General features: G+C 37.0%; 1 protein-coding gene across 1 annotated transcript in view; it reads right to left on the minus strand.

The window, feature by feature from the left end:
• Positions 1 to 3,265: 3,265 nt before the first annotated feature.
• Positions 3,266 to 12,246, minus strand: part of TNFRSF11B (TNF receptor superfamily member 11b) — a 28,895-nt gene continuing 19,914 nt past the window's right edge. The window contains exons 3-5 of the mRNA XM_003903100.5: positions 8,354 to 8,545; positions 6,100 to 6,324; positions 3,266 to 4,466 (exon numbers count right to left, since the gene is read on the minus strand). Coding sequence (XP_003903149.1) covers positions 4,078 to 4,466; positions 6,100 to 6,324; positions 8,354 to 8,545 — 806 coding nt within the window. The 3' untranslated portion in view covers positions 3,266 to 4,077. The remainder of the gene's footprint in view (positions 4,467 to 6,099; positions 6,325 to 8,353; positions 8,546 to 12,246) is intronic.

The raw sequence follows: 12,246 nt of genomic DNA on the forward strand, positions 1-12,246 counted from the left end.
ATAAATAAATGATTGACACAAATAGGCAGAAGAGAATGAAAGCACTTAAATGTAGGGGGCATGAGGGAAATAAGAAAATCTCCGTTAGAAATTCACAATAACAGTTGCTGCAGGCAAGATTGATTGATGAATGCTAAAATTAGTGGAAGAATCTTTGAGAAATGGTATTTTCAGAGCCTCCAAGACTCTCTTCCCTAAAGTGACTAAATCTGTGGTAGTTTTAATACATTAACGCAAATTCCTTGGTATCTCCTTCTCCAATATGAAGAGTTTAATTCTCCTTTCCTTGAGTGTGGGCTAGATCTAATGATCTAACAAATAATTCTAGTGAATAGAGTATACAAAGGGAAAAATAGTAACTTTACGGTGGAAAAACCTGGCAAAGCCATTTTAACCAAGTCATCACGTTTAAATTAACATCAACAGTAATTAGTCATGCTGATATGGTTGGCTCCCGATCAGATGCAATGAGAAGAGTTATGGATTTCACAATATTCTTTCCCAAACTCATAATCTCAGTCTATTCGTGAGAAAACATCACAAATACACAAATTGAAGGATATTTTACAAAAGAACTGACCGCTTCTCTTCAAGAAGTGCCAAGTTGAGGAAAGACAACATAGACTGAAAAACTGTCACAGATCACAGGAGACTAAGAAGAGATGATAACGAAATGCAACATGGGCTCTTTATTTGGTCTTGAAACAGAAGATGAATACCACTGGAAACACTGGGAAAATCTCAGTAAAGTTGGCAGTTTAGTTAATAGTATCAGACTAAGAATTTTTTTTAATAAGTGAATAATGGTTATGAAAAATGATAATTTTAGAGGAGGCCAGGTGAAGGGTATACTAGAAAACTACTTACTGTCTTTTCAGTGATTCTGTAAATCCAAAATGAATTCAGAATTAAATTAAAATATATATATATATATATAGGCCAGGCACGGTGACTCACGCCTGTAATCGCAGCATTTTAGGAGGCCGAAGCGGACAAATCACGAGGTCGGAAGATCGAGACCATCCTGGCCAACGTGGTGAAATCCCGTCTCTACTAAAATACAAAAAATTAGCCAGGAGTGGTGGCACGTGCCTGTAGTCCCAGCAACTCAGGAGGCTGAGGCAGGGGAATCGCTTGAACCCAGGAGGCGGAGGTTGAAGTGAGCCAAGATCGTGCCACTGCACTCCAGCCTGGTGACAGAGCAAGGCTCCATCTCAAAAACAAAAACAAAAACAAAACAAAACAAAAAAAGCACTGGTATGATATTTACAAATTTTATCTCCCTTGAAAGAGAAGTTCAAGGTAAACTGAACCCAAAGGAGCAGCCAGGGAGGCCGATCAAAGAAGCATTTGAATAATTTAGCCTTGATGCCATGAATTTTCAAACTTTTCTTAAACTTTGTGGAGTTGCGTAGGCCATTTCATTTTCTGCAAAGAACTTTGAGGGAAGAACTGGAGCTGCTGAAGGGAAAATGAGGCCTAATAGTTAACTCTTGGCCTTCTGCTTCTACTATCAGCATGTAATTTCCACCACTTTTGTCATGTCCAGTATTGCAACATTGGGAGGCTGTTACCCAGGTTAGAGCCTCTTGACTTCACTTTCACTTTTCATTTTTCCAGGTTTATGAGGCTGTGTGATATTTACCTAGACATACTCTTCTATCAAGGTGGCCATAACTGATCTAATTTCACAAATCTGCTTTCACAGGGATGGTCTGTGTCAACTCTAAATTCTAAGTCATAGTAAAGTGAGGAAGGCAATAATACACTAGGAATGGATAGGAAGTAATTCCTGGGCCCCATTCACAATGATATCTTCTTCTCGGGAAGTACAACTGATAAACAAGGACAGACACTCAATGGCCATGCCTTTACATCAATCAACCTAAGATTGTTAGAGTCTCCTTCCTGGGAATTTGGAACTAAAAGATACAAAGATGTTTGACTAGGAGGAAGAGTTGGACCTTCTGCCCCAAAGGACCCAGAGTTCTAGAGAGGCCTGTTTTGCGCCTACTTGTCTCCATCCTCTGGTGCCAGCCTCCTTACCATCATTGCCTCATTGAGGCATAGCTAGATTTTTCTTACAACAGTCTCTCCCCTCTTACTTCAACTTCTTCTGGGGATAGGGGGAACCGGTGATATTGAAGATGACTAATTGCTATGTTACGGGTTTGAGTTGCATTTGGCTATAAAACAATCTTGTTAGGAAAAGTATATGGGGGAGAGGACCTCTCCCCACACACTCCTTGAGACAGATACCAAATGGTCTGTGATCTTGTTTGCAAGAGATTCTGCTGGCCAAATGCCTAAAGATAAAGGTGGGATGGCCTTCAGATTGTATCAGCTTAGCTAGCATTGCTAAGCAACTGTTGCCAGCTCTGAAAGTAAAAAATTTTCAGCCAACACGCCCCGGCCCCCTGCCACACACAAAAATTGATTCTGCTCTTTTTAAAGCTTGGATGCCATCTTTGTTAGTGTCCTGTGGCTGCTGCAGCAAATTACCACAGACCGCATGGTTTCAAACGATAGAAAGTTATTCTCTGACAGTTCTGGTGGCCAGAATTGCAAAATCCAGATGTCAGCAGAGACCCACTCCCTACAGAGGCTCCAGCAGAGTGAGGGCAGCCCGTTACTGGCTGCTGTTAGCTTCCTCGACTTACAGCTATATGACTTCCACCTCCGCCTCTGTCTTCACATCATCTTTTCTTCTGTTTGTCTGCTCTGTGTGTCTCATAAAGACACTTGTCATTGGATTTATGGCCCACCTGAATAACCCAAAATGCTTTCTTCATCTAAAGATCTTCAACTTAATTAAAATGACACTTTTTCTAAATAAGGAAATGTTCACAGCTTCTGCGAATTTTGAAAATATCTTTTGGGCGACCACCATTCAACTCAGTCAATATACTACTCTTCCAATTATTATTATTATTTTTTTAAACTTAATAGTGCTAGTTTCTCTTATTTGCTACCAAAATAGTTTACATAGCTTGGTGTCTCAGGGTTAGTGGCAGCAGTTATAAGTGGCTTGCACTATCTGTAATCTAAGGCTGACTTCAGAAGTTCTCCAGTTTTAGTGTAATACGAATTACTCTGGAACTTGTTAAAAATGCAAGTTTCTGTTCTCATTGCCAGAGTTTTTCAACAAATTAGTCCAGGAATCTGCATGTTTAACACTTCCCAGATGTTCCTGGTGATAACAGGGATATTATGAAAGCTCAGACCCATTAATGTCCCATTCAAATAAAAGCAATAGAAAAAGCAATAAAAAATAATTTGAAAACTTTAATAATGTCATTTATATAGTTATAAAACCAAAAAATCTTTTAAATAAGGTACATTCAATTTCTCAGAGCATCTAATATTCAGATAATTTATATTTCATACGTTTTTCCAACATTGAACAATTGACTAAATAATGCATTTTCTATAAAATGATATTACAGCTTATACAGATAAAATTATAAAAATACTCCACACAGAAAAAAATGGCAGTACCTATTAGAAAAATGCTACAAACTTTCCATTAAAAATATATTTTTATCTCTTTCATTTGTCATAATAAACAGAATATAATTTTTTCTAAAATTAAGTCATACCATTTCTTTATAGGATGATATGTACAAATCTTATATCTGAATGAATATAAATAGCAATACTGTAATAGTGTTACAGATATATTAGTAACTTTTACAGAAAAAAATATGGCTTTCTAATAAAAGCCTCTAGCATAGCTGAACTCTCAAAGCTATTTAAGTTAGACATTCCCATATTTAGTAAGGCACAATGGAGTCTAATTTTTTTTTTAATTTCCAGTTAAATTACTGCAAGCAGTAATAAGGCAAAATATAGTCAGTAGATAACGGACCAGATCTGACAGTTAGATAAACCATTTGGGGTTTATTGGAGGAGATGTTAGTTCTTTCTCCACATCATAGTTTCTTTTAGTACCCTGTGGCAAAATTAGTCATTGGTAATGAGAAAGGTATCACCGAACGCCTCAAATGCCTGAGAAACAGTTTACTCATCCATGGGATCTGGCCAATTGTGAGGAAACAGCTCAATGGCCATTTCCAGTTATAAGCAGCTTATTTTTACTGATTGGACCTGGTTCCCTATCATTTCTAAAAATAACTTCTGATACAATTTGTACATTGTGAAGCTGTGAAGGAACCGGATGGTCTTCTTCAGGCTCTGAGTGACAGTTTTGGGAAAGTGGTACGTCTTCGAGTGCTTTAGTGCGTGCATTAGGCCCTTCAAGGTGTCTTGGTCGCCATTTTTTATTCTCCATAAGCTGAGCAGCTTCAGGATCTGGTCACTGGGTTTGCATGCCTTTGTTGTTTTCTCGATGTCTTCTGCTCCCACTTTCTTTCCAGGTAAGCTTTCCATCAAGCTACGAAGCTGCTCGAAGGTGAGGTTAGCATGTCCAATGTGCCGCTGCACACTGTTTTCACAGAGGTCAATATCTGCATAAAGCAAAAGCCCGAAGAAGTATTCACATCATTTATATTCATCCAATACCATCATAAAACCAGCCTGAGGCAAAAGGTTCTCACAGAATTTCATAATTATATTTTAATGATAACCTTTTCTTTTTTTGAGGGGGGGTTAAGTGACACCATTTATTTCTAAGAACTGAGATAAATATTTTTTGTTATAATAGGATAATATGCTATATATTCTTGGCATCCAATGAAACTTTGGAAGAAGCCCCTGAGTTTGAAAATTAACAGTAGAAAATAAGATACATCACTCTCAGTTTTCTAAGAAAAAGTTTGAGAAATTAAAACCATAACATTTCAGAAAAAAAGGAAAGTATTCAAGTTAGCTGCTTTGTAATATAAAGTTTCATTCGTAGGAGCTAGTTAATAAGTTCATTGCTCTAACTAGTCTTTAAAGAATACACATAGCACCAGAGGACTACCTCCATGAGGAGGATATCTGAAAACCCAAAGACATGAGGTCAAGGAACTAAAGGAGACACACAGCCTAGAGAATATTTCAGTAATAAGCTAGGGTACAAACCTAAGAGGGAGGAAATAACATTTCTATTAATGACATGAGTCATTTAGTATCTGTGAGCCCTAAGGCAAATCAGTTCATCTTTCTGCGTTAAAATATCCTCATTTATAACATAGGGAATTTGGTTGCTTCCAATTCTAACAGTCTCTGATTTTCTCTTTTCTTTTGGCTTCAGGGCTAATTATACGTTCAAAGAATACTTTTGGTTTGCCTAAAACAGAATAAAGGTTTACTCTTTGCATGAACAAAAGCATTCAGCTCTCAAAGATGTTGGTCTCATAAAATCTGTTACCTCGGATTCAGACACTTGAAGTTTTTTAGGGTAATGCAAGACTATACAGTCACTTAACTACTGGTGAGGACCAGAATGAATTTCTCATTGACCCTGTCTGCATTATGGAAACCCTCCCTCCTTTTTCTTCTAACATGTCCTCCCAATGCTTACTGAAGTTAGAACTCTTTCCATCATGTGTCCTAAAACTTACAGTCCACACTGGATGAAACTGCTTTTCTTCAGATTCTTTCCCACTTCTCTCCCTGTCTCTCTTTATTTCTCTCTCTCACCATTTCTAATGGAGAATCTTTATATAAACCTATAACATGTGAGAATGTTTTGCTTTAGCGTTTTCCTACAAGAGTCTCATTTTTCAGACTTTATCTCATTAATTCTCATAACATATGCTATTAAAATAATTTTAATACAGGCCATATCATGAGGATTAATAAGAGGATATTTGTAAGCTACCTAGAGCCTACCTGGAGAAAATTACCAAGTAAATACGACAGAGCTTCTTGGTAGAGATGCAATGTAAGATTCAAAGTTGTTATAGAGCTTCTCCTTGGTAGTCTAGAGGGACTGCTTACAGAAGAGTTAAGGGATCTGAAAGCAGATTCCCTGAGATATGGTCCTGCCTTCAAATGCATTTCTCTTCTCTTAGAGTGTTCAACATACTTTACAAGGAAACTGAGGAGCAGGGGTGAGAACAAAACCTTGTATAACTATTTTTGGAATCACATCTACATTATCAGTTGGTGGAAACTTTTTCAGATTGATCTTTATATTTTAGATTATCATACCTTGGATGATCTTCTTGACTATATCTTGGTCTTTGTTTTGATGTTTCCATAACTTCAGCAGCTGGAAAGTCTGTTCCTGTGAGCTGTGTCGCCGTTTTATCCTCTCTACACTCTCTGCATTTACTTTGGTGCCAGGCAAATTGTCTACCAAGACACTAAGCCAGTTAGGTGTAAACTTTGTAGGAACAGCAAACCTGAAGAATGCCTCCTCACACAGGGTAACATCTAAAGAAAGGTTAGAAAACCAAGAAGATTTACTCAACAATTGGATTTCTGAAAGTCTATTCAATACCAACAAAAACAAAAAACCAACACAATTGAATTTTCCAAGATAAAATATGCTAAAATACAAAGTTTGAATAAATCAAGCTTTTGTTGGCTGGTCTTAGTGGCAGAGACCAGCTAAGCTTATGTGCCTTCTAATGTTCTTTCTTGGGCATTGTTTTCAAGAGAAAGTTTAGTAAATGTCTAATTAGAATGACATATTGCTGTAAATAAGTAACAGCCAAAAATTCTTATAAAGAATACAAATATTAACATTCTGTTAAAGGTTTACCTACTACCCACGGGGAACTTCATGATTAATGTCAAAACAAATATTATCACTGACTTAAAGGAATTTGAACAGTAATTTGGAATAATACTATGTTATTTTATGCCCACATCTAGACATATAGTTTACCTTTGGAAATAAGGCAAGAGATAGATACAGATATATAAATAGACATTACATAGGAAAATAACCAAATATAAAACTATGTTATTTACATAGGCATTACAAAGGCCAGAGCGTCTGGGTAGAGTAAGTATATCCCGGAAAACGGGAGTAATGAGGGTTTGTTTTTGGATTCATCAGACCTGGCTTTGAATACTAGTTCTGCCGTTCCACTACCTATATTCATCTGAAGCAACTTCCACAGTGTTTTTGTAAATATTAAAGCCTCTATAGCACAGTACCACATAGTAAGTGTGCAATACATGAAAAAAGTAAAATTAAAAATGAATTAAATTAAAGAGAATGTTAAAATTTAATCACTCCTTTTAATACCCCTTCCTTCATTTTTTTTTTTTTTTTTTTTTAGATAAGAAAACAGGCTAAATGGCTTCTGTATGATTTCAATTACACAATGAAAAAATGTTGGAACTAGGTTAGAATCTCATATATATATATCAATTCACGTTCCTATGCTTCATAAACTTCTTTGTAGTACAAAAATCTGTTTGGGCAGAGTCAAGGTGGTTTATACCATTGCTTAATTAAACACAAAAAAGCAAATAATCTTTAGTGTGATGTGTCTTTGAGTGAAGGTCTGAGATTAGTCTAGCAGTGGGAGTGACAAGGTGAACACACACACTAGCCTGATGAATTGTCATCACTACCGTGGAATGCATTCAAATAACCTGAGCTTAATACTAGTGACCTGTACCCAGTGAAGAGCTTAACACAACCAGAGTATCTTGGAACTTCCATGCAATAGATACACTAATACCGTAGGTAACAAAGCCAAGTACACATTTCTAATTTATCTTTTTTTTTTTTTTTTTTTTTGAGATGAAATCTCACTCTGTTGCCCAGACTGGAGTGCAATGGTACAATCTCAGCTCACTGCAACCTCCACTTCCTGGGTTCAAGCGATTCTACTGCCTCAGCCCCGAGTAGCTGGTACTACAGGTGCCTACCATCATGCCAAGCTAATTTTTGTATTTTTTGTAGAGATGGGGTTTTACCATGTTGGTCAGGCTGGTCTTGAACTCCTGACCTCAAGTGATCTGCCCACCTCGGCCCCCAAAAGTGTTGGGATTACAGGCATGAGCCACCATGCCTGGCCTAATTTGTCATCATTTTTATATCACTTTGCTTCTTAGTTGCCAATTTATACTTTAGCTAATCATACAGACAATCTCGAAAGTAATAACATATAACTTGAATTCTATAATTTGGACTCGACTCTCCTAATTCCATCTCAGTGGCAAACTTGACACTGCCCATCACTCATGGGTATGGGTAAGATTTGATTTCAGTGTGAAAGGAGAGAAAGTCAAGCTTTGAGGTGTTATCTGTGAGAAGATGACTTTTTGAGAGATTCCGAGTTGTAGCTTTAGCAGTGATCCACCAAGAATAGCCTTAGCTGGTTAAGGTTCAAGAAAGGGAAAATGTGAGTTTGACCAAGAATGTGGCCGGAGGCCTTGTGTTCAATTCAGAGAGAGATGATACTATAAAATCGTACTAAGACATATTTTGGAGTGTAATTACCTATTCCACACTTTTGAGTTGATTCACTGTTTCCAGAACATATATTGTCGTGCGTTGCATTTCCTTTCTGAGTTAGCAGGAGACCAAAGACACTGCAATTTGTGTGTTTTCTACAGGGTGCTTTAGATGACGTCTCATTTGAGAAGAATCCATCTGGACATCTTTTGCAAACTGTATTTCGCTCTGGGGTTCCTACAGAAAATACCAAGCAATTTAGTACCTTCTCCTCAAATCCTTTCCCAGCAGATGCCCTCTTAACACAGTTTTGGAAAGACTTTTCACTTGGTTTTTACTGCTACTATTATGTTGCACAAAACTCTAGGCATTTTCATTTTTCACTTCATTAGACAGAGAACAAAACTTCCACCGTCATCCCCTTTGGCAGTTTCTCCTCCTTGTAATACAAATGCAAGTCAGTTTTCTCGTTACCTACAAAACGCTCATGAAATGTTAGAGGAAAGGAAAGAAGGGTAGGGTGTTCATTAGTCCAGCCTCTGCTGAGTGGCAGTAAGGGCTTGTTGTCAGCCATATTATTCATACAATTATTCCTAGAAAATCATCAAGATAACTGCTGTGTGTCTGCTGTAATATCATTCTTCGAAATTAGTACCCATTGAATGCTGCATCATTAAATTCCAATCAGTTCCTACTGAAGTTCTTTCTTTCCTGAATCCTAATTGTGAAGCAACTCATAAGTATGCTAACCTTGAGAAGTAAAAATTTACAACATTATAATAAACTTTTGAAGGTGGCAATAAAGTTGGCCGCTGACTCAAAAGCGTAAGCCTGCAGTTAAGTTACATAGTAAACGGAAGATGATATACTATTTGCTTAAACTGTTTAAAAGAGCAGAGTCGTTAAAAATTCAGGAAGGGTGACTGCAAGGGCATTTTACTTCATGATGGAAAGATATTTGATAAATTTGAAGAAATCATTGGCAGAAAAACTTGAACCAGTCAACAACTAAAGATGCTATTAAAAATAAATGCCTTCAAGCACTTGAGTCTATTACACATGGCTAGATCATACATTCCAGTGTATCTGAACATGAAAATATCTCCATCTAGTGTAAGCTAGTTGAACAGATTTAGACTTCAATATTCAAATGTAGATTTTACAGGCCAATTCTGGCTTATGCAAGATAACAAATATGAAAGAGACAAATCAAAGCTTACAAAAAGTTATTAAACTTCATTTATAAAAAATGTCAACCTCCTACCTCATTGTATCTTTTACCAAAACCTGAAAATAAAAAGGGGGCAAAATGAATTGGTTCTAGTTTCATCTCCTGTCTCTTACCTTTCTACATGATTCATTGACCTGTAAAAATGACAAAGGGCTGGCAGAAAAAAAGAACAGGAGGGGAAACCACAGCCTAAAACCTTCACATATGAAATGTTATTTCCAGCGTTACACTGACATTATCTTAGGAACCATGTTACAAAGCAAAGAGAAGTTTTTTGTTTGTGTGTTTGTTTTTAGTACTTTCCTGCTACATCCTACTCCTTAAATGGGATCCAACTCTACACCGAATTCTACAATATCATAAGCAGAGGTATTTGGGCAGGGATTCCATGGTGTTCTTTCATTGTTAATTTACTGAAAATAGGTGACTTGGACACCTGGACCCCGGTCTCCCTTTGTTGACTGCCATATGTTCTGCATGAAGAAGAATCTTTTTTGGGTGGAAAGGGAGGGGGGACTGCAGTGGGGACAGAGTCTTATCTGTCACCCAGACTGGAGTGTAGTAGTGGGATCTCAGCTCACCACAACCTCCGCCCCCAGGGTTCTAAGCAATTCTCCTGTCTCAGCCTCCTGAATAGCTAGGATTACAGGCGTGCACCACCACGCCCGGCTAATTTTTGTATTTTTAGTAGAGACAGGGTTTCATCATGTTGGTCAGGCTGGTCTTGAACTCCTGAGCTCAGGTGATCCGCCTGCCTTGGCCTCTCAAAGTGTTTAGATTACAGGTGTGAGCCACTGTGCCGAGCCTAAGAATCTTGTCATTCTTGAGATATGTACCTGTCATGCATCCTAATGAAAAGTTCATATGTGTCAGATATTTCTTTTAGATAAGTTAGCTTTTAAACTTATTTAACAAAAAGAATCTAAGAATGACAGAACTAATGTTTCATAATATATTCAGAAGCTTTATCTAATGACCTTCCTGAACATGACTTCCCTCTTTTTAACTGATGGTACTTTTTATGAAAAAGATCTATCCATCTAAGTAATGATTTTACCTTATTACTATCAGTGGAAATATAAAAATTATAACCTGGCAGGCAAAATGTGAAATTATAATGATGGGAATTTTGGCTTTACAGTTTAGAATTTGCCATGGTTGCTATAAGTAATTCCACAGGAATTAACAGAATGAAGTAAATAAAATATGGAGAGGAGACAATCTGATTTCAAAACAGCAACAGCAACAACAAAACGGTTATTAAATACTTTTTAGAGTAACACCGCATAGTCTTTCCTTCTCTTTGGGCTGGAAACCTCTTATTTCCCAAGAGGAACCACTGTGTGGGTTTTTAGGGAGGGAGAGGTAAATAAATCCCACTGTGGTGCCAGTGTACACAGAGTCAAATGTGTACTTTTGTTCTGAGTCTTCTGGTTGCCTGCTTGCTTCATTCTACAAACAGATTTTCATACTTATTTAAGAAAGATCCTTGTTATTTCCATTATTTTTCAAAATTTTCTAGTTTCCAAGCTGCATAGCCCACATTTAATTTTTCTACATATACAACTTACTGAATGAATTACATGGATTTGCTTTTATCGGATGGGATTCCACACCCCCACGACACACACATGATTTAGCTTAGCTTTTGAGTCCCAAAGTACCATCCAATAAAAAGTAGGAAATAACACCAATTTGTCCCTCAAATACTCATACCAAGAGGAATTTTAAGAGACTCTGATGCAATTTGCATCTTCTGTGATTAATTTTATAAGATTAATTTTGAATTATTTTTGAATTAATTTTGAATTAATTTTGAATCTATTCTATTTGAGAAACTGAATAGATTTTGATTTTTGAATGTTTCATTTGTATGCCTTTAAACCTAAAATATTGGTCATCTAATAATTTAGACTTCGTATATCACAAGTTTTGAGAGTTAAAATAGTTACAAATACTTAGCATTGATGACCCTGTTCTCAACTAGGAACGATTTTGCCACCTGACGACATTTGACAATGTCTGAAGACATTTTTGGTTGTCGCATGGGGGAAAGATGACTGTTATTGGTATCTAGTGGCTAAAGTCCAGGGATGCTGCTAAAATTCTACAATGCACAGGACAGCTGTCCACAAAAGGGAGCCCAGCCCAGGAATCCAGATATTTCTTAAAATATCAGTAGGGCTGAAGTTGAGAAACACTGCTTCAAATTGAGTCATCAGAATCTATACTGATTACTTCCTCCATCTAAGTAAGTGGATACTCTTAATTTTCTCAAGCTATGAAAAGTTATAGACTGCACTGAAGCTTCACAAGTGTGGTAGAAAAAAATGTGGGTTACTGGTTTAAAAGATTCAATACACATGAGCTCTAACCTATGCTGTTCAAGATGCAAAAGAGAAAGCATTTTGTTTATAGACAAGTGCTTGCTCCTGGCTTGACAATCTGTTTTGTCTAAGATAAAGAATAAGCTTATTGAAGAGATGCTGCTATAGTCTTTATCCTCCCAGACACTCAGCTCCCATGCTAAAGGAAGAACTAGCCTTGTTTTTAATCATGAAATGCAATTCCCCTCACCATTCTCATTTTTTACATAATTAATTATAACTGCTTATTGTTAGCACTCCAGAGTCTCATTAATATCAGCATAATTACTCTCTTGGTATAAATTAACATTTCTGATGTTTGTCAAAAAGCACTGCAGTTT

Source organism: Papio anubis, chromosome 8 (assembly GCF_008728515.1).
Source record: "Papio anubis isolate 15944 chromosome 8, Panubis1.0, whole genome shotgun sequence".
NCBI lineage: Eukaryota > Metazoa > Chordata > Mammalia > Primates > Cercopithecidae > Papio > Papio anubis.